We start from the raw sequence: 23,020 nt of genomic DNA on the forward strand, positions 1-23,020 counted from the left end.
TGAGGAAAGGCTCATAAAGTGAACAGAAGTGGGAACTAATGATGTTTAATTTACAGACTAGGTATCAAGAGTATGATCCAGCCAAAATTAAGCCTTTTAAGTCCCACTGATTTACATATATGTGCTTAACACACTCCCACTGAAATCAATGGGACATAATTTGTAATGTAAGAAAGCATGTTCTTAGTTCTTTCTTACTTCCAATTAGTAAACCCTATATGCACTTTTTTCAACACTAATAAAAATGGCAAAGTTGGGTTGCAAATGGGGTTTCATGTATGGATGGCAGTGTTTGCAAACAGATTTGTTATTAAACAGAATGGTTATAAAATGAATAGCTTAATCAACTCAGAGTGCCCATGTGTGGAGACTTTGCATACATTAGTAGAGCTCTGGTTTATTCATGATTCCACCTATCATGGACAGCACACTTGGCTGTTACTATCAACAGAAGCCTCTGTTCTTCCCTTTAAATCCAGTTGTGTTGCTTATATGCAAAGGGCTGAAAATAGGGATTTTTGGGTCATGTGACAATCACCTATATATCGACACTGTGATCACCCTAGGAGTAGATTGAGTCCTTTCTGTAAAAAGTATGACCTACCCTCAGAAATACCATACTTTTCCATGTGTAAGACGCCCCCATATATAAGACGCCCGCTATTTTTGGGAACTCATTTATTTATTTATTTTTGCAGAGGATTGCCCAGAGTTCTAGAGCTTTTTAAAGAGGGGAATGCCAAAAATTGCTCATCCACCCACATTGCAAAATCTGCCTCCTATCTGTCCCATCGCCGGCAGAAGCTGCCAATCACCCGCCCAACTGCCAAAGCGTCAGCCAATCAACACCACCCATTGATGCAGCAACCAATAACACACACAATAGCTGCTGACAGCCTCAGCAGCAACCAATCAAACGTCCACCCTATGCACTACCCATGTATAAGACGACCCCCACTTTTTAGCATGATTTTTAAAGAAAAAAACATAGCCTTATACACAGAAAAGTACGGTAGGTTGCTTGAGGTTTGTATGTGTAGAATCCATGAGTGCAATCACCCAGTAAGATAACAACAACAAAATAGTTGTATTAATGGATAATAAAAATAGGTTCAGTAATATGCATCTGAAAAATGCAATCCAAGGTCTTCAGACTTGGGCATTCGGTCATTCTATGAATAACCCTATCAAGCATATGGATTTAATCCTATGGGACCACACATCTCTTCCCAGTTAAATGCTTTTTTAAAATGTTTGTTTTAAAAGATTGAATGTGGCAGACTGAATCTGAACAAATACTGAATTATCCACAAGAAAACAATGTGTGTGGATATTCAACATCAGTTCACTCTGACGACATTTCATCAAATGGAGAGAGGAAACTAGAATATAGATCCACCCTCAGTTTCTGGGGCTTCAGTTACAAGTGGAAGAGACAGTATAGGCGGGGGAAAGAGTACAGATTAAAGAGTATCTTTTTAAATGGAGATGATGGAATCTTAGTTAATAATGATGGAAGTGATATCTGCAACAAAGCTGTTTAAACATCACTGGCACACAGCCAGTACCAATGTATATTTTCACAAATATACATTTAATATGATGTGTCAATAATGGAAATGGGCATCATGTTAGCAGCTAAAAATGAAAGTAATTTGTTTTATAACAAACCCTGAGTGCATTGGGACCTGAAGGTGCAGAGTTATCAAGCAGATGGGAATGAGTACATGTTTTGTGTTATTTTAAGAATAGTTTCCTGGAGTGCATTGAGAGATAAAAATTAGTGTCAGTGACTGAACAGACGAGTATGCAAATTCAACACACTTAGAAAAAAATCAGCACTACGCCAAACCAAAAGGAAAGAAAAAAGAAGGCAGAAAAATCCAAATGCCATAGATGATGAAATAAGGTGTTAATCCATGCACATGTGCAAACAACCAAATGTAGGAAAAAATAAAGATTAAAGCGGAGAAAAAGCCACCACACTTTTTTGATTGGCCAGTCAGTTTTTACTCACATGTTCAGTAGTATCATCATATTCCCACTAATTGAGAGTAAAGGATGTTGGGAAGAAAAACAGAAGAGATAAGGAGATATTTGTAGCCTGGGCTGAGGCAACTTTATTCTTAGGACAGGGGAAAAAAACACCGTAAAAACTAGCTTGCAAAAAATCAGCCTGAATTTAGCTCCTTAAAAAAAGCAGCGTGACTTGTTGCCAAAATTGTAAATAAGTAACAGACTCTCTTCCTTCTAGGAAAGTAGAGATCCCAGTCTGGAGTGCTTTTATTATTTCATAGTAATGTTTCATGACTGCATTAATTTGAGCTGCTGAGATGTAATGAAAGGCTACATTTTGTTTAATCACATGCTACTAAGCCATATTCATTTTCATTTCTATTTTACCTTGTCAAAATTAATTCAGTGCACCTGTTTAGATTAATAGAGGCAATTTATATGTACTTGAGACTTCATGTCAGTAATGAAACCCTATGACCAACAGCACATTTTCTCTGCTCCTTCTATCATCTAAAATTGGAATCTGACTATAGTCCCCCCCCCCCCTCAGGGGAAAAAAAATATGTTCAAGAAAGACACAACACAACCATATTGTTCTTCCCCTTTCTTTCTTTTTTACATCATTGCCCAGATTCACAATGAAGCAAAGGCAGAAATAGTTTGTTCTAATGGTGCTAAAAACATTGGTGAGAATAAGGAAAGGGGCTAGCACGTTCAGAAACCATTTAAGGAACACATCAGCAAAATAGAAGTGATTTATATCTCCACAGGGGAAAAAAGTTACAGTTCCTCTTTGAATGTACTGTAGTTATCACAAATTGTTTCCATCTAAACTGTTTAGAGCATAATATCTGATGATTATGATTGTCTATTGCCATGTTTTCATCCAGAATCAATCTTAAATGGAATACTTTTGTGAGATACATATTTTATGATACCAGCACAATGAACTCAAGAATTTCAAGCTCATAAAGCACATAGAGATAATTAAAATCCTATATTTTTGAAGCTTCCTTAATGTGAACAAATCTATTCACTCAGAACATAAATTCTCTATTATCTGTTATAATTTGTGAGAGAAAAAATAAGCAGTTTTACACTTTCACTACATCACACCAGGAATATCTGTAATAATATTAAATCTAGACATCACTTGTTACTAGGTCAATTTTCATTTAAACCACACTCCTCTATATTTAATGTATGTAATTGAGTTCAAAACCTATAATACCAAACTCTAGCTGATACTGCACTTGACCCAACCAAAATGATTTATTTCAATGCAAGGGATTTAAACAAATGCTTAGCTTAAATGATTTGAAATTAATGGGACTTAAAATGCTTAACTTCAGTTGGGTCTTGCTCACAGAGGTAGTGACAAATTAATACAACAACAGGACCCAGATTTTTTAAAAAATAAAAACCCTACTGATGCAACTGCTGGAAACAGGTTAGAAAATTCCTGCCAGTCACAGGAAAAATACATGAAATGTTAACTAATAGTCATAACATTGAGAAACATCTTATTTCCCCGTATATTAGTAAAGGTAAAGGGACCCCTGACCATTAGGTCCAGTCGTGACCAACTCTGAGGTTGCGCACTCATCTCGCTTTATAGGACGAGGGAGCCGGCATTTGTCCACAGACAGCTTCCGGGTCATGTGGCCAGCATGACTAAGCCACTTCTGGTGAACCAGAGCAGCGCACGGAAACGCTGTTTACCTTCCTGCCGAAGCGGTACCTATTTATCTACTTGCACTTTGACGTGCTTTTGAACTGCTAGGTTGGCAGGAGCAGGGACCAAGCAACAGGAGCTCACCCCGTCACGGGGATTCGAACCGCCAACCTTCTGATCAGCAAGTCCTAGGCTCTGTGGTTTAACCCACAGCGCCACCCGCATCCCTTATATTACATGAAGTAAAAGGAAAGTAGACACAATTGATCTTGCTTATCAAATACACAACAGATATAGTTCCCAGTCTAGAAATCCTTTATGTGAGGCTATCCCAGCCAAATGGGGAACTGGCACTGTCTCTTCTGATAGTACCAACGACCTAACAGGGAAAGACAAAGGCAGCACTGAAAGTTCAAATTCTGCATTTCAGGTGCACATCTTTAGAAATGGTGGTTTCACCCCACTGCAGTGCAACTACTTCATACAGATTGCTGCAGATCCAGAACGGTGATTTATTTATAGGAATAAAATCAAGTTTCAGAGGTAGCTATAAGTAAAGGCAAAGGACCCCTCGACAGTTAAGTCCAGTCAAAGGTGGCTATGGGGTTGCGGTGCTCATCTCGCTTTCAGGTCAAGGGAGCCGGCGTTTGTCCACAGACAGCTTTCCGGGTCATGTGGCTGGCATGACTAAAGCGCTTCTGGCACAATGGGACACCTTGACGGAAACCAGAGCGCACGGAACGGCCTTCCTGCCACATTTATCTATTTATCTACCTGCACTGGCATGTTTTCAAACTGCTAGGTCAGCAGGAGCTAGGACAGAGCAATGGGAGCTCACCCGGTTATGGGGATTTGAACCGCTGACCTTCTGTTCAGGAAGCCCAAGAGGCCCAGTGGTTTAGACCACAGTGCCATCTACATGGTCTGACAAGCGCAGTTGCTTAGAGCATGGTGCTGATAACGCCAAGGCTGAAGGTTCGATTCCTGCATATTGGAGTAAATGGTCCTCAGGGCATAGATGTCAATGTTTCCATTTTTTTAAGGGAAATTCCCTTATTCCGAATAGGATTCCTCGCAAGAAAAGGGAAAAGTTGACAGCTATGCCTCAGGGTCCCTTCCAACTTTATGATTCTATGAATTTTATGAATGACTGTTAGCTTCTGAAATATTCAGGGCATTCTGTGGCAATAACCTATTGGAACAGGAAGGAGGCATTCCATTTTGCAGTTCAAAATAGAAAACATAATTACACTACTAAATACAGTGGTACCTTGGGTTACATACGCTTCAGGTTACAGACTCCGCTAACCCAGAAATAGTGCTTCAGGTTAAGAACTTTGCTGCAGGATGAGAACAGAAATTGTGCTCTGGCAGTGCGGAGGCAGCGGGCGGCCCCATTAGCTAAAGTGGTGCTTCAGGTTAAGAACAGTTTTAGGTTAAGAATGGACCTCCAGAACGAATTAAGTACGTAACCAGAGGTACCACTGTACAACATTATTATTTTTTGTTACGTGAATTAACAGAGTATGTTTAATTACCTGTGCATCAGCCAACATGATATCCTTCAGCATGGGTTGCCCCCTGGGCTCTCCATTTTCCATTTTCACATAATGCACCTGGTACCCTCGGATTTGACCATGCTGCTTATTGGGCACTGGTGAACGCCACAACACTTTAACAGCTGTAGAGTTGACAGCCTCTACCTCGACTTTGCGAGGAGGACCACTAGGAACTGGAACACATCAGTGGATAAAAGAAGAATTACAGGTACTTGTCCAAAACAACCAGTGTCTTTTTCTTTCTTTTTCTTTTGTTTTTTTTTTAAGCGCAGACCCACTAATCCTTCCTTGAAGAATACAAATGAAAACACCCAACAAATCTGCTCTACATTTCAGTGAAAAGATCAAAAACCATGACTGATGCAAAAATGGAAGAAAAAAGAGTATTAGAGAAATAGAAAAAACATGTAAAAACGCACAAAAGCCAAGGAAGATGCTTTGAGACTCAAAGCATTGAAGTACAAAGAAGTAATTTAGTAATCAAAATAATAAAAACCAAGAAGACTTTTAAAATGTTGCTTGTTTTCTGATTTTGTTTATTTATTTTTTTTAAGTAGGGGAAAAAAGATAACGGGAAGGGGTGCAGTCTTCAGTGTTCAGATACGAAAGAGAGTCAGCATCCAAAATATTTTTTTAAAAAAAGGGAGCAGCATCAGTTTTCCAAAAGAGAAACGCTTTAAGGGTACTCTTAAAGAAAGAGTTAAAATCAGAAGAGCAAAAAAGTAAGAAAGAAAAGGAGGGGGGAATCTTCAAATAGAAAAAAAATATACACGCTTACAAGGGGCAAAACTTTAAAGTGTGATTCTTCTGCGCATATATTTCAAAGCAAAAACAAAACAAATGCAAATGCAAGCATTTGTGTTTAAAATATTTTGTAAAACTCATCAGGGGTCAAAAAAGATGAGCAGAGGGGGGAAACGGAATAATCTTAGACCACACAAAGACAGCAGATTGAGATAGAGAGTCAAACTGACGTGTTGGATGAAACATACCATCTTCATCTGTTCGGATCAACACAGATTCACTCTCTGGGCCAGGTCCAACATCAGTGTGGGCTGTCACAGAAATCCGATATTCAGTCCATTTTTCCAACTGTTCCAAAAGGTACTGTGACGTGTCCGGAGCAATTCCCAAAATTTCGTGGGGCTTGTCATCTTCTCCATCAATTCCAGTGTACTTGATGGAGTAGGAAGTGATAATTCCATTCTGTTTTTCCACTGGCGGAGGCTGCCAACTTACCAAAATACTAGTGGAGCTGGGGCTCTTGCAACTAATGTCTTGAGGAGGAGCTGATGGCTCTAATTTCAGTAGTGGGTTAAAGGAGGATTTGAGTGTGAAAGAACAGAAGTGGTTGAAGGAAAAGGAAAAGAAAATGAACAAAAGGAAAAGAAAAAAGAAAATAAATAACGAAGGGAAAAACCAAGGGCAAATAAAAATCGCAAACTTAAAAACAGAAACTTTAGATAATCTTATGAGCCTTGGCTTATTAAAAGTGAACCAACTGAAAATGAATGAACTAAAAGGTGGAAAGGGATGTAGGGGGAAATACATGAAAATGAGCCTCAATATATTGTTACCTACCTGTGATTAAAAATTCTTCTTGAAATAAAAACATCAAACATGATACTTCTATGTGTCTACTACCTAAGCTTTTATATTGTATGCTTGCTGGTTGATCTGTTATTTTTAAGTTGTTGTTTTTTTAAAAAAATATTTTGGCATGTCTGGCAAAATAGCCAGTCTATATTATACACTATGCTTTACATAGATAGATAGATGATAGATGGATAGATAGATAGATAGATAGATAGATGATAGATAGATAGAAAGACAGATATATCATCTATCTATCTATCTATCTATCTATCTATCTATCTATCACCAGTCTTTTATACACTATGTTTTATAGATTGATATCTATATCTAATATATATATAATTATATATGAAGTGCCATGAAGAAAAGAATCAGAACTATTTTGAAACTCAAGCACATCTAATAGACATAAAATAAAAACCATCACGCACCACCAGGCTTCTCTCCCCCTCCCCCACTCCACTCCACTTTTCTTTATCTTTTCTTTTTTACGACTGCAGTGGCCTGTGTAGAACGTGTGTACTACAATTGAGGTTCAAATCAAAAGTCTTTATTTCAAACATCAATTGTAGCCAAAACACTGTAAAACATGCAGAATCAATAAGGGGATTGTGCTAATCTTAGACAAAGGTTTACCTACCATGGAAAAGTGACAGGGCTGATGATTCTGACTGCAACTTGTACTTACCCTAGGTCCAGTCTCTCTTTTATATTTTAGCTCCTCTTGGAGAAACCTCGGCTAGCAAAGAATTAAAGTCTACCAGCGATTTCATAATACATACAAACTATCACCAACCCACCGCCACACACAATACACGAACAGCTAATATAGAAGTTTGCCTAAGCAAAACCAGTGTGGAGATTCCTAATGAAATCTTATGATTTACTTTACTCAACCAAAAGTTAAATTCATTCGAAATAGAACCAAAATGCATGTCCACAGTAGTTTAGAAGCAAATGTCATTAAAATCTTAACACGTTCATCTCTTTGGGGTACAAATCCTATCCACACAGTAATAATAATAGTAGATTTTCCTCCAGTTGCATACACAGAAATTACTTTTTAAAAATCCAGTTTTATATTTGAAATATTTGGGGAAATTGGGAACCATGACCTCTTTCACATGCATTACTTAGAAGTCCCACTGATCTCAATCTGTCTCCTCAAGTCCTTTTTGCATCTCTTTCCCAGGTAGCAACACAGAAAAGATTTTTATTTTCCTGTAATTCCTCCCTCTGAGACCTAAAAAAAAATACATTTCCTAAACATATTTTTAAACTTTTAAAACTCAAAGCGAAAGATGAGCGATCCACTTTTGTTTGTCTCTGTTGCTTCTGAGGATTCCAAAAACATATTGGCTGTGTCTAGATTTCAGTATCGACCATGGTTACAGTATGGGAAGAAGCCTTGGCAAGCGTTTCCCCTCCCACTTCTGTGTGGCCACAGGGAGATGAGAAACTTTTGTTTCCATTTTTGATTAACTGCTGCTTGCAATTTTGTCCGAAAGCTGTGCTTAATCGTAACAGTTGTTTCGATGAAACAAGCCAGCTTGATCACGCTTGGCCTGAGGCTGGCTTGCTTCAACAGAGCTTACTTAAGATCAACCACAGTTTAGGATTTAGGCACAACACAAAACGTCGGTTGAATGTTATTTATTTATTTAAACAGTTTTATATACCCCTTAACTGCAATAGTCTCTAACTGTTTTATAAAGTTACAGTGCAAAATAAAAATAAGAAATCAGCTAAAACTATAAAATTAAGCTTCAATTAAAATGACTTGCTGGAATAAAAAAGTATTCAGTAGCTGCTGTAAGTTCAGGAAGGAGGGGGCCTGTTTTGACCTCAACTGGAAGGGAGCTCCATAAATTTGGACTCACAATACTAAATATGAGTTGTCCATCCAAGCCACGGGAGGCCGCTAATGGCGACTCCCCAGAAAACCTCAGTGATCAAGCAGGGATATAAGGAATGAGGCAATCCTTGATGTATCCTAGACCCAATCTGTAAAGAGCCTTGAACCTGGTTCAATAGTATAATTTAAAACAGAAACGAAAGCTTTCAATTTCCTCAGTTATACTAGAGGAATGTCAAGGGGTGGGTGTGCGAACCTTAGACTTGCACAGATTCATAACTGTATGATAAACAATGTCTGGATGCACCCTTTGTCTCGTGACAGGGGTTGGGGGTATCATGTTACTCTTCTAAGAAAATGCTATGCTTATAGTTCTTCAAAGTGTATTGACCTGCGTGTTTGTAGTTAAATTTTCTCAATGTAGCCATAACTGAAACATAATAGGATTTCACTCACTTGCCAACTAGCTTGTCAACAAGTATAAAGAAGAGAAATGAAGTAATCAAAGAAAGACACCTACTTGACTGCATTGTTCTAGCTGATATTTCTGCCGTTGAAGCACCGAGGCCTTGTGGAGAGCGTGCAGACAGACGGAAGTAATACAAACTATTTGGTTTTAGACCTTGCAAGTGGTAAGTTGTAGCTGGATCAATGGAAATCCGCTGCTAAAGGGGAAGTCGGAAAGGGGGAAATGAATTTAAATCTAGATCTTTGGGTCTTTGCTTCTAAAGAATTTCTAACACTCAATCTCAAAACTTCTATTCCAACGTAAGGAGCAGGTCACAACCACTGCCATCACAGTGTGGGTCCAGCTCCAGGCACAAGCCATGGCATGTGAAATAGCTTCATTACACTAAATCCTAACTTTCCAGAATGGTACCTTACTGGTAAGTGGTTGGTGCCTCTCCATGTGAAGCTGGCTGATCTACATCAGGCACAGGGAATCTCTGCTTCGCATGCTAAAGTAGTGATTTTCATTTGGCCTGTAGACATGTTTGTTTCACAGGCACACCCACCTAACCTATACCTGACATCATATGCCATCAGATGTGGGCTGGGTAAAGCAGCCAACTGCAAAGGAAGAATCAGGAGCCCTAAAGTGTGCTCCCTATTATTCCTTTGCACACAGGGCTTGCATTTAGTGCCTTTTAAATTTGGTGCAAGAAGCACCACCACTCAAATTGGCTCCACCGGAGGCTACCAATCAGAGCCGACTCCTACTGCCACTGGGGTTTGTATTTTGGGCTGTATTTAAATTCTGTGCCAAATACAAGCCTCTGGAATCAGCTCCCAAATGGAGCTCACAAATGGAGTTGATTGGTGCAAAGGAAGATGCTTCCTTTGCCTGCACAGTCTGGAAATCAAACCATGTGGGCCAATGAACATATTGCTTTTGCACGCTACCCTGAATTCAATGCAATCTACAAAGAGATGGCCCCACCCATCTGTCTAAGCAATCAGTCCATGGAGGCTAGAGGACGTCAGAAAATAAAAGAAAAAAACAATTTTACCAGTATCTTACTTCTGTTTCAAAGCCAACAGTAAAATACGCATCTGTGTGGTTATACTTGTACAGTGGAACCTCAGTTTTTGAGAATCTCGGAAGCTGAACATTTCGGAAGCCAGAAGCTGAAAACCTGGAAGTAATCGCTTCCATTTTCAAAGGCACCTCTGAAGTCGAATGGCTTCCGCTGCATGTTTTTTCTTTTTTTCAATGGATTTTACCAACCACCCATTGCTCCTCAGTTTTTGAACATTTTGGAAGTCAACTAATCTTCTGGAATGGATTATGTTCGAAAACCAGGGTTCCATTATATTTGTTACAGAAATCAAGATGGCCACTTATGGAAGTATAGTCTTGGAATTACAGCAGAGAGTTTAGTTAGACAAACCATAGTTAAGATTTTTGAAGGGGCTATAGTTAGACAAACAGATCAGTTTGCATTGAACTGTCTTTACTCCTTACATTATAAATTTGAACATCTGGAATCAGAGCACATTTAGGGTTGTAGACAATATAATTCAGGCTGCAATCCCATGTGCATTGAATGGGGCAAACATCTGACTAAACAAGCAACCTGGTAACCTTCAACTAACACGAGGCTGACTACCTGTCTATCAACTTTCAAGGCCTGTAAAATGTGTTCCAAAGGCATAAAGCTAGTTCACTTACCTCTTCTCCATGCTCTCCATCTTTGTAAACAAGATCATAGTTGGAGATTGTGTCAGACCTTGGAGGGGTCCAAGAAAGAAGTATGCTTGTTTCGGATTCTGGTTCAGCTTTGAAGTTCAATGGCTGCCCTGGGACTGATGCAGGAGGACACAATATCAACATTCAGTAAGTACATTTACTGGGGGCAGCGGGGAAAATTAAGAGTTGTTTCCTGCAATTATAGACTCCATGCAGACCACCACTTCCAGGTTTAGGTGTCTATTGAAGACCCACTAATGGAAGCAGCCAGGTTTCATTTCCAGTAGCGTCACCTTCCCAAGAGCATTCCAAAACATGCATTCCAAACATGTCACTTTCTGTTCCGCTGTTTGCTCAGCTGGGAATTAATCACCCAGATAGTCCTGTTCTTTATTGCAGTTAATACTGTTGCTTGAGCAGCCTCTCTTTACACTGTCAACATACTGTTTACCAGACAAAATGTTTCTGCACATTGCTTTGATCCAGCAGAGCCACTCGAGTTATGACAGTACTCTATATACATGACAAACAGGAATAATATGAACTTCTCTGTGTCTTAGCCAGATAAACCATCCCCTGAGCCTGCGTGTTTCTTGACTAAAGGTAAATGCAGGTTTCTTAGACACTGATAGGAGAAAACATGACTGTTAGATACTATGCTAGGGGGAAGAGGGAAAACCCTGCTCTTCTCCACACATTTGGCAATTTAACGCTGTAAAACACAACAAAATCCTATGGGCTATTTCAATCACAATCTCAAGGAGCAGACAGTCTCTTTAAAAGTTTGTGATATGAAAGGAGTTCAGTAAATAGGTAAAAAAGGTAAAGGTAAAGGACCCCTGACAGTCAAGTCCAGTTGCGAACGACTCTGGGGTTGCGGCGCTCATCTCTCTTTACTGGCCAAGGGAGCCGGCGTTTGTCCGCAGACAGTTTTTCCGGGGCATGTGGCCAGCATGACTAAGCCACTTCTGGCGAAACCAGAGCAGCATACAGAAACGCCATTTACTTTCCCACTGGAGCGGTACCTATTTATCTACTTGCACTTTGACGTGCTTTCAAATTGCTAGGTTGTCAGGAGCTAGGACCAAGCAACAGGAGCTCACCCCGTTGCGGGGATTCGAACCGCCGACCTTCCAATCGGCAAGCCCTAGGCTCAGTGGTTTAGACCACAGAGCCCCCCACATGGTCTAGGTACTTGGTCACAAAGACTATCATTGAGGAAAGAGGATCCAGTTACTCCCTCCCCTGCCCCATGAACAAACATAGGGTTTGCTCTTTCCATATTTGCTTTGTGTGCTGATGGGCACTAGAGCAGGCATAGGCAAACCTGGTCCTCCAGATGTTTTGGGAATACAACTCCCATCATCCCTAGCTAACAAGACCAGTGGTCAGGGATGATGGGAATTGTAGTCTCAAAACACCTGGAGGGCCGAGTTTGCCTATGCCTACCCTAAAGAATGGCCCTTTTATTTGACAGACTTTTTTTTTTTTTGCAAAACTCTCTCCTAATGGCTCTACATTACTAGTTTAAGTGTGTTTTGTAGATTTTCTCTTCAATCTACCCATAATTTCTTATATGAATCCAATACTGATTTATGTTTATGTAGGGATGAGGAACTCCTTGCAACTCCTTCAGTGCCCTGTTCTTTCCCCTTCAACTTTTTATTCTTTTGTGATTGCTTTTTTCACCTTAAATTGTTTTGGAGGTTTATTTTATGTTTTAAATGTTGTATATGGTATATTTCATTGTTGTAAACCACTTTGAGACCTATATGGTGAAAAGCTATATATATATATATATATATATATATATATATATATATATATATATATAAACCCAACAACAATAAAATAATAATAATTCCTGACCATGGGTCACCCTGGCTGGAGCTGAAATGGAAGCTTTGAAGGGAATGTATTGTTATGAGTTTGGGGAGCAGTTAGGCTGTATGCTGGAGCCTGCTTCCAATTCCTGGATTCAGCACTGATTCAATTCCTGGAAATAGACAGCTAGCTTATACTTATACTTATGTCCCTATAAGTATGGACCATTAAGGCAAGGAAGGGGCTCTGTGCCAGATGCCAAGTGAGTATGCCCCCCCTTCCTAACTCGCTGGGAGTTAGGAAGCCTGATTCCTGTTTGAATTAAAGGCTGTGGCTAGGGGACACCCTCTTGGGGTTTTCATGATGTAGTGGTGTTGAGTCAAAAGTGTAACTGTGCTCTCCAAGTTAAGGATTTTTATTTTTTTTTAAGCCCGAATTATATTTCTGTATAGCTTACAATCAAAATATCAGTGTATCAACAGTTGCTTTGCAAGGACTAGTATGCAGTGTTGGACTCTGCTGGTAAAAAGGGAGATTCAAATACTGACTCAACCATGAAGGGTACTGAGGTCTTGACAAAGTCATTATCCGTAATAACTTTGTTATTATAAACTTGATTCATGTGCTGCTTTTTGTAAAAAAAAATGTTTTTAATTTGTTTAGTCTCCCCATGAGAGCTGTGATTGTACTGGACAGGCAGTAAGGGCAGGGCATTATATATATATATATATATATATATATATATATATATATATATATATCCCTGACACGCATGAGTACATAAGTAGGATGTGCTGGATTTCAAGTAGTTTTTCAATTTTTATTTTTATTTTAACAGGGCAGGGACGTTATATTCCAAGGAAGTTATATTCAGTGCGGAACTTTCATTTTTCATTAAATATTTGTCCTGTGAGGTCATTTATCATTACAAAAGCAGAATATGGAAATGGAGCTTCTGAAGGAACTTGAGAAAATTTCAACAATATATAACTACGTGATTAACATGCAAATGGAAACAGCAAACAAACAAAGTTTCAGAGAGGCTGTTCATGGCATAAGAACTGTTAAAGGTGAGTACAATACACAAAAATGTCAAAACTATTCATTACTGAATAAACTTCATGGTAAAGTCAAAAAACAGATCCCCAATCCAACTCACAGTTTAGCCATCTGGATTTAGAATATGTTTTCGAAACACTTTTACTGGGTTCATCTATATGTACCTTTGACTTTATTGCTTAGAAAAGTCAGATACCAACCCTCCGACCCCAGCCGTACCAGTGAGAACTTTCTAGAGTTTTCCTCTTACCTCCTGTCTGAGTGATGACTTGAATGTCACTAGAAAGCGGCCCATCACCAACGGAGGTAAAAGCAAGAACTTTCACAGAGTAAGTTTTCTGTGGTATTAGATTCCCAATGGTGGTTATATGGCTGTCGGCCACATTATGTTTCAACCAGCTGTTGACATGTTGGGAGGCGTCCATGGTGTAATAAACTCTGTAGCCTTGTATTTGTCCATTGGGTTCCTCAGGTTCTTCCCACTGCACAAGTATTGTGGTTGAGCTCAACATACGGGCTTGTACGTTGCGTGGTGCGCTAGACGGTGCTTGCTCCGAGGTCCGCGTTGAAACCGGTTCACTGGGTGGCCCCCGCCCAATGTTGTTGACAGCAACAACTCTGAACTCATACTCGGAATAAGGACTCAAACCGGCGACGCTGTATCGAGTTGTGGCGACTCCATCAATTTCCTTATAGAGTTCCTCAGAGTTTTTAGGTTTATGTTGGATTATGTAATAAGACACTGGCTCGGGGTTTCCAGAATCCCAAGTCAAAGTAATGCTTGTTGCTGTGCTTTCTGTTACAACAGGAGTTCCTGGAGGTTTGGGTAAGGCTGCAAGAAAATAAAAGACAATTTATTCAATTGGCAGGAAATTACACCACAGCACCATGACTAGTTTTTTTTTAAAGTATAGCAATGTGGTTTGGCGAAGGGACACATACAATTCAAAACAGAATGCTGTTTTATTCAAGTATTGTCGAAAACAAAAACAAAATATTATGGGAAAAGCATTTTGTTGCGACAATAATTTAACTAAACATTTGCGAAGGAGAAAATTGATGTTGCTCTAAAATGGCAAGCAGCATCAGAGGCTTGGGGACTTTTGGTTCATATGCAGAAAATTTGTGTTGCCATGGTAAAGATTTATCTGTTGTTGTTTTTTTGAAGCAGATTGTATGCCCCTTACCTTTCACAGTTATCTGTGCTATTGCTTCTATAACACCAAGAGTAGACATAGCAACACAAGTGTAATTTGCAGATTGCCTGACGTCATTTAGCTCCAGGACATTCCTTCCTATTGGCATGTCATCTTCCGGGGTAAGATCTTCTGCTCCCAGCATCCATTTCACATATGGCATTGGAGACCCCACAGCAACACAGGTGATGTTAACACTCCCTCCGGGCATAATTTCATGGTTGGTGGGTGGGATCGAAAACCTTGGTGGGACCCGACGAACTGGAATAAAACACACATAAAGCTAATAACCCATACAAAAATGGAGAACATAGATCTTGCACACAAGAATACATGCATTTATAGATACACTTTCAACGATTAATTGCTACTTTTATTTGCCGAAAATAAAATATAGACCAGACAGGTATATTGTCTGTACATATTTGTTTACATTTATTCATCAATATCTTTAACCACATTCATACAAAGCTTCCCCCCCCACCCCAGACCTAGTAGGGCCTCACAATTAACTAACTATATACTAACAATACACCAAACACCATGCAAAAGATACACACACATACACACACATATATATGCATGTATATTCTGTATGCATATGTATACATATATATGCACAGAAGAAAACTGGAGAGTCAACAGCATGCTTGAGTTGAGTATCAAAACCAACTTCAACGCTGCACACTTCCAGCTGATGTGAAGAAATGTGCTGCAACACATTGTCACATCACAGCCCTGAAACACATCACCTACGGTACACGGAAAAATGCAATTCTGATTTGCTGTCAGACTCAAAAAGTGGATGCAGCCTCAAGACCTCACACTAACACTGAAACAGACATGGGATATATATAGATATATATATAGTCACAGGAGAAGAAACAAGGCAAAGCCAGTATGAGTACTGGTTTTGGTCATGCAGGCAAGCAAATGACAAGAGTCTATAGGGAATCATGCTTAGGGAGGAATGATAGGAGAGAGAGAAATTGTATAGGGAAACAAAAACAATTAAAAGGAAAGGGAAAGGAAACATATTGGGATAGAGAATAGGTTTTTTTTAAAAAATGTGAAGGCAAGATAGTTTAAAAGAAACAGGGATATTAAGAGGGTAGGACAGGGAATAGGAGGATATTTGTTTAAGCTTGGGATTATTATGAAGCAAGTATACGGTGGCAGGGAAGGAGAAGAACATTAAAACATTCCAGGTTCCATGGCGTTCACACAGAGGGGGAAGCAAAATAAGCTGCTAGGATTAATAATACTACTAAAAGCAGCTCTACGTGTACAAAATGAGGGACAGTGATATCTAAACTATTTAGCAGCAGGGCATTGCATTAACAGAGTAGTTAATATTTAAGAAAACACAACACTGAGAAAATTACCAGGCAATAACAGATCAGTGTTCCTGCTTCAAATATTTTCTGTGTGCATGTGTAGCGCAAGAGGCAACAGAGGCCTGTGCTTTCATTGCACACAAGACGCTGTGCTTTACGGGGGCCTTTGATTCAGCGAAATAAACAAACCGATTCGTAAATAAATGGCTACGGTCCTGGCCAGAGAACGTTAGTCATAATCACGTCCCATTGAAATCAATGGGAGGTAGGTTAGTGGTCATTAAATCCGTCCACTGAAGTTAATGGCAGGGGGTGGGGAATGGTTTAGCGTTATACGCCGACAAGTGTGATTTAAGAGCGGCGAACTTTTGCTGGATTAAGGGGCTACAAATACAAAGCAATCATTTCATTACCCTTTGCACTGAATTGAGATAAATTTCTAGAGATTCGATAGGGGCTTACGGTGATGGCCTCGTGAGTGAATGGGACTGGCATAGGGAGGACAAAGAGCGAAACATGCCTTCAGCAGCCAATCAACCGAGGTCACACAAAGCAAGTGAGGGGCAATGCAGAATTTGTAGTACTGAAAGAAAACGGAAAACGGAAAAAGCAAAAAAAAACTTAGGAGAAATATTAGTCTTCATGCTTGGGCTGCTTAAAGGAGCATCTGCTGGAACTCATTCCCGTATCAGCAGGCATTAACAACGGAAATCAAAGGGAAATAAAATTGAAGAAGGAAAAGAAGATAAAAAGAAGCAGAAGCAGGAACACTGACCAGATTGACAACTCCTTGAAGTGTTAAGCGTGTTACTGGCTTGTCATGCACCCAGCCTCTCTCCCTCTGTCTACATGCACAACGATACCAGCACACATTAGAAGCCATGACCGGGGCATTCTCTGCTTAAACATAACATCAACTTAAAAATAAAAAGGCCACAATGCAGCTACATTCATTTCATTTGTATTCTTTGTTATTGGTTTAATTAATAGTTTTGTAAGGTGGGTAAAAAAGTAAAAAACACACCAACCTTCTCGCAGCTCTGAGGGATGTAGGGGGTTTGATGCAGAACACAATGAAATGAGGAAAGGAGAAAAACAAGGGAAACACAGAGAGAGTAAAAAGGCCATATCAAGGCTTTCAACTGCTACTTGAACAACTTTTACTTGTTCTAATCAAACCTTACTACCTCAGCTCTGACCGTAAGCAATTTCTCGCAGCTATCACGGTATTAGGAACTAGCATCATTTGAGTGGGGAAAGGGGAACTCCTTCAAGTCGTAACGGCACACATGCCTCATGCAAGAAACACTACTTTGAAAGGAAAAGGACCAGATAGCTTCCTAAGGAGGCCAAAATAACCTCCGAACCCTTTCTAGTCAGAAAGCTAAATCATAAATATATATTATAAAAGTTTTGTACAGCGTTCCCCACACCAAAGTAATGAGCTAACAGCTGTATGAACCGAAAACTTCCCTCATCTTGTCCCCCTACCCTTCTCATTCCAAACCACCCTTTCTTTTTGCAGGGAGATGGGATTATTTGTATAAATTATATAGAAAGGGGTGCTCTCATTTCAGAGCCAGACCCTGGAAACTGTGCCAGAAAGGAGGCACTTTAAATATATAAAACTAAGAGCTTCCATAGGTTTAAAAAGCAATCATGCCTGTTACCCTTACAAGAATATACTTTTTATGAATTTATCCTCCCAATTCATATCTATCAAAAAAAGACAAATCTCTCAGCACCCCTCCCCCTTTTGAAAAATACAAAGAACCGCCAGTTCATTACAGCAGTGCCAGGGATTACGTATTACTGATAAAACTTCAATTTAAGAGAAAGTATGTATATATATATTTATAGCTCTACGAAACTAAGCTTAAAGAAACAGAGAAGGCAGGCCACACCACTGTCCTCTTCGGTGAGAATTTCCAAGCTAAGAACTTTTCCTTTTCAGCTCAGAAGCAGAGGTCATGTGGGTACAACACACCTCAGCACCCCTGAGTTTCAATTAGAGCTAAATTAGTTGCACAGCAAGCAATCGCATTAGGAATTATAAACCAAAGTAAGGAGAAGAGGAAAACCCAAAAATAAATGCAACGCTCAGGTCAATAGTCAATGCAGGAAAAAGTAGAAGTCAAGATGTAAAAACGGAAGCATACTTACAAACCTTAAGTCCACAGGGGTGGATTGGACTCAAAGGTGCCTTTATTCATATTCCTCCCCTCGTCAAATTCATACTCTAAGCCTTTTTTTCCAATCTTTATTTTCCTTCCCCCCCACCACCCCTTTGCCCAGATACTTTGCTTATTACTGTAGTTATTGCATAGACCCCGAGAGTAACTTAACGCCCCTTGCGCCTGACTGAAGGGTAAATACCCGGGTTTATCATTCCTACCTCTGACATACAGATTGGCAGGGGCAGAATACCGTGTCCCTGCACTGTTGGTTGCAACACACTCATATTTGCCTTGGTCAGATTCTTCGCTCAATTCGATTTGGAGGGCACCTGTAAGGATATAAAATACATTGCCAAAGAGACTGTCAATGAAGGGTTTTTCAGCTCCCAACGACACACCGCTTAATAATAATGAAAAGCCCTGTATGCGGAGGTCCACTCAACGTCGGTTCATTTTCTCGCTACAGTGGCACAGACAAAAAAAAAAATTATGATGTGATGAAAAAAACAAAGAGATTATTTTTTTCACACCATCAATGCTAGCACAGGAAAACAATCTGCATTTGGCAAACATATTTTCTAGCACAATATACTGTTTTCTCCTAGACTATTAAAATGAAGATGGGTGAGACTGCTTCAAGGAAATATGGCTTTAAAACAAAGCATAGGATATTAGGTCATAGGGTTGTCACTGTTTAGCGGATTAGATTATTATTATTTATTTATTTATTTGCGCAGCAAAAGTAATAATACAAAAGGTGGCACTTGGCAAAAAGAAGAAAAAAGAAGAAAAAAAAGGGGAGAAGGTGGGTTTCAAGAAAGTCTTCCGCTGAAGAAGGCCAAAAATGTGCAGCAAGTACAAAAAAGGGCTGCTTAAAGTGAAAAAAGAAACAAATTAGTCATTTATAGTAATCAAAATATTCCTTTAAAGAAACAAAACTCCCTTAAAGACATGCAGATTGGTAAGAAAAAGAAAGACATTTCGCCACAACTTACAATCTTTTTAGTGCATTTGCTGAAAAACAAGAGCAGTTGAATTAGGAGGCAAAAAAAATGTTAAAAAGCAGGGGCCAAGCCAACAAGGAAGAAGCAACCAATCACTGCTGAGGATCATCGGGATGTCAGCCCTAAGACACCCATCAAAATCCACGGCTGGGATTAGCAGTGTGGTGTCACAAAACCCAAGAAAAAAAACAAAACAAGAATTACAAAAGACATGAGCAGTTGTTTTTTTTTAATATAAAATGATTAAAAACCAGCAATACCACATTTTATCACCAAGAATACTGAGTCATCAACCTTTCCATTTCCAAAGCCTGAAGATCAGAAGGATCCAAAAATCCAGAGATGGGTAAATCCAAGAAGAAAAAAATATATATATAGTTGCTGTAATTTATTAGGGAGAAGAATGTGGTGGGTTTTTTTCTTGTTGTTTTACTTTACTTTATTAAAGTTAAAAGAAAAATATATAATTGAACAAAAATAAAAAATAAAATAAACCCCCTTGAAAGACAAAGTTAAAAAGTAGATATTCCATGTTGTCGTCTGCATGTCTGCAACTGTTCTCCAGACCATCTTGGCTTGGTCCAAAACAAGAACAGCTAAGGAAGAAAAAAAATGATCTTTTTTTTTTTGCTCCAGTTGGACCAAAAAAAAAGAAAGAAAAAAAGGGGAAAAAAAGAGAAAAGAAAAAAGGTAGAAAAAGAAGAAGAAAAAAAGGAATAGAGGGACAAATGGTACGCTGTGACTGGGTTGTGTGGCCTGAAGACCCGGATATGCTTTCTTTGAAGCATATCACAAAGTAACGAATCTTTTTTGAAAGAAAAAGAAGAAAAGAATGAATGAATGAATGAATGAATAAACACAACTTTTTTTTTCTTTTCAATGAAAAGTGAAAAGGATGGTGGGGAAAAAAACAAAACCACAAGATGGAAGTCACTGATCTTAACTCAATAGGAAGAAATAAAGATGAAGGACATTTCTGTAATGCATTTGTTTGTTTTTTTAAAAATGGATATAATGGAAGGTATGAAAGGACAGAAAGAATAAGATCATTCTGTGAACGTTAGTTCAGCACTCTTACCTCTTATTGGTGTACCACCTGGGTGGATAATATGAATGCAAATAAGATTAGAAAGAAGAAGCATTAGTACGAGAAGAAAGAGGCTAGGGCTTTGGAAGAAGAATCAAATTAGAGTTACAGAATTAAATAAGGTCTTAAAAGAAACTTGAATTTCTATACTGTAAAAACAGGAATATATACTTTTAGGTACAATTCTTAGATTATAAAAAAACAAAATAGCAGTGTACCAAACTGGGCAAAGGCCATTATTTTCGGGGGGAAGTGGCAAGGCAGATCATTCTTACAAGAGCTTAGGTGTTTGGTTATATAGGGTTAAAATATATATATTGCATAGGCCTGAAATCCTAAAAGAAAACCTTTACAACACTATATTTAATACATAGTTTAGGAAGAGATACTGGATAACTACTAAAGTGAGAAATATATATATATAGTATATGAAGATATATATATATATAATAGAGAGAAAGAGAGAGAGAAAGAGGCTATCTGGAAATAAATACTGATTATGTTGGACTCACTTGTCATATACTGCACTACAACTAGGTGATACTTGTGTATTGTTCCTTCTAACTTGAGAGTTACTAGGACTGATACGACAACATTTCTGTGAAGGGTTGTGTGTGTGCCGCTACAAAGGTCCGGTGGCTACACTGTCTGTTAGTAAAATGCATGCCATGCATTTTAAGAGTAATCATCATCATCATTATAATAATACCATAATCATAGTATTCTGCATATGAAAATTAGTGGGGGGGTGAAGTGCGCTTCAGAACTAAGCACTTACCAATAGATTCTGGAGATTAAAATACGGAGAGAAGAAAGACAGCATAAAAATATTATTATATTCCTTATAATTTGGTACAAAAGTTTTCAAGTTAAAGCTTTATATACTAAATCATCTACGTCACAACTGAAAATTGACTTCTAGTTTTACATTAACAGAAGCTTAATCTACACAGTTCTGCTGACAACAAGCATTAGCAGTTGGTTAACAAGACGGCTTAACATCACAGGACAGGTCAAAAAGGCTGAAAGTTCTGGGAAGATATATGGCTAGGCAACTTGATTCCGCAGGAAGACCACTATCACAGCTGAAGTAGACTGCTAATTATATATCCCACCCTTTTGTAGTATATGAATATGGGAATAAGATTTACATTTAGTAAATGATTTAGAGTTATCTTATTATGAAGCTGCAAAGACCATAAGGTGGAGTTGAAAGGAGTCGCTGGAGAAAGAGCAGCGAAAGCCGGGCTCTACTTCAAATGCAGGCTTCTGTAGATCTGGACACGCTAATATTGACAAAGCTTTGGGTTTATGCACACTACTGTGGCTAAATGCACCAGAAAATAAATCTCAGCCAGTAAAAATCTCTCCCTTCACAGGCTAACCCATTGATTTGAGATTATTATTCTTGGTTGGCTTGCTTGCTTTGGGGTCAGGGAGGATGTTAAGATAGTGCACATGAGAAAAGTAGAGTGAACCATGTACTAGTGAGAGGAAAGGAAGATGTGTCCAAACTGTCTAATCTTTGGTGGATTCAAAAGGTTGAAAAGAAATCACAAAACACAATTGTTATAGAATATTTTAATTGTCAAATAAAGAAAAATAGATTGGGTTTGATGGATATAACCATTGGTACTCCTTGCAAATTCTGAAGTCCAATGTTGAAATAACTTTTTAAAATAAAATAATAATAATAATAATATAGATAGGGATAGAGAGAATGGATCTGTCAAATACTGCCAAAAACGCAGTAAATAAACTGAAAATATTAAAACTACAGTCACAGCAAGTGAGCGTTGTGGAGTAAACAGAAGCTGCAAAACACACAAACAAATAGACTCTGGAAACAGGCTATGACGATAACACAGACATGGACAACACGCTCGACAACATAAAAAAGAAGAAGAGAAGAAGAAATCATAACCTATAAAATAAAATAAAAATAATTAAAAAGGAACGTAAAATAAGAGAGAGTATAATTTTGGGCATTAGTGCAAACAGTAACAAGACCTTACCTGATCGTAATTGTTTGATACGTCCATTGTTGTTGCTCGTGTCCACGGGTAAAAAATCTTTGAACCAAGTTATTTCAGGATCAGGATTGCCACTGGCTGCACATAACATGGTGGCCGTTCTAGTGCGTTCAACCACCTTTAGTTGCGGGCCCATATCAATGGTGGGGAAACCACGAGGAATTTGATCCTCTGAAAAAGAGGTAAACATTAGGTTTATGGTTTACATCACAGAAAAGGCGGTCTACAACAAAAATTTGAGTGTGTTGTTTATCTTCTGTCTGGCAAGTTACCTGATTGCATTATCTGGGTTTTGGCCACTCTTTTGTTATTATAACTACTTAATTCCTGAATCTAGGTCACAGGTCACAGGCTCACACCCTGTTTATATCTTGAACTGTGCCCTTAAGACAAGATTTGTGAGGATGGGAT

General features: G+C 38.8%; 1 protein-coding gene across 43 annotated transcripts in view; it reads right to left on the reverse strand.

Moving 5' to 3' along the window:
• Positions 1 to 23,020, reverse strand: part of PTPRD (protein tyrosine phosphatase receptor type D) — a 1,143,290-nt gene that overhangs the window by 149,038 nt on the left and 971,232 nt on the right. For 9 of the 43 annotated variants that reach the window (XM_083592691.1, XM_083592680.1, XM_083592721.1 and 6 more), the window contains 11 exons: positions 22,592 to 22,780; positions 21,355 to 21,363; positions 20,568 to 20,585; positions 18,704 to 18,814; positions 14,963 to 15,232; positions 14,026 to 14,607; positions 10,875 to 11,008; positions 9,222 to 9,366; positions 6,243 to 6,548; positions 5,230 to 5,423; positions 2,018 to 2,044 (listed from right to left, as the gene is read on the reverse strand). In XM_083592691.1, the coding sequence (XP_083448817.1) occupies positions 2,018 to 2,044; positions 5,230 to 5,423; positions 6,243 to 6,548; positions 9,222 to 9,366; positions 10,875 to 11,008; positions 14,026 to 14,607; positions 14,963 to 15,232; positions 18,704 to 18,814; positions 20,568 to 20,585; positions 21,355 to 21,363; positions 22,592 to 22,780 (1,985 nt within the window). Of the gene's footprint in view, positions 1 to 2,017; positions 2,045 to 5,229; positions 5,424 to 6,242; positions 6,549 to 9,221; positions 9,367 to 10,874; positions 11,009 to 14,025; positions 14,608 to 14,962; positions 15,233 to 17,336; positions 17,751 to 18,703; positions 18,815 to 20,567; positions 20,586 to 21,354; positions 21,364 to 22,591; positions 22,781 to 23,020 lie in introns of those variants that run through there. The other 34 variants (XM_083592685.1, XM_083592700.1, XM_083592703.1 and 31 more) reach the window with 12 other exon arrangements.

This window comes from Podarcis filfolensis, assembly GCF_964270895.1.
Source record: "Podarcis filfolensis genome assembly, chromosome: 17".
In the NCBI taxonomy this organism is placed as follows: Eukaryota; Metazoa; Chordata; class Lepidosauria; order Squamata; family Lacertidae; genus Podarcis; species Podarcis filfolensis.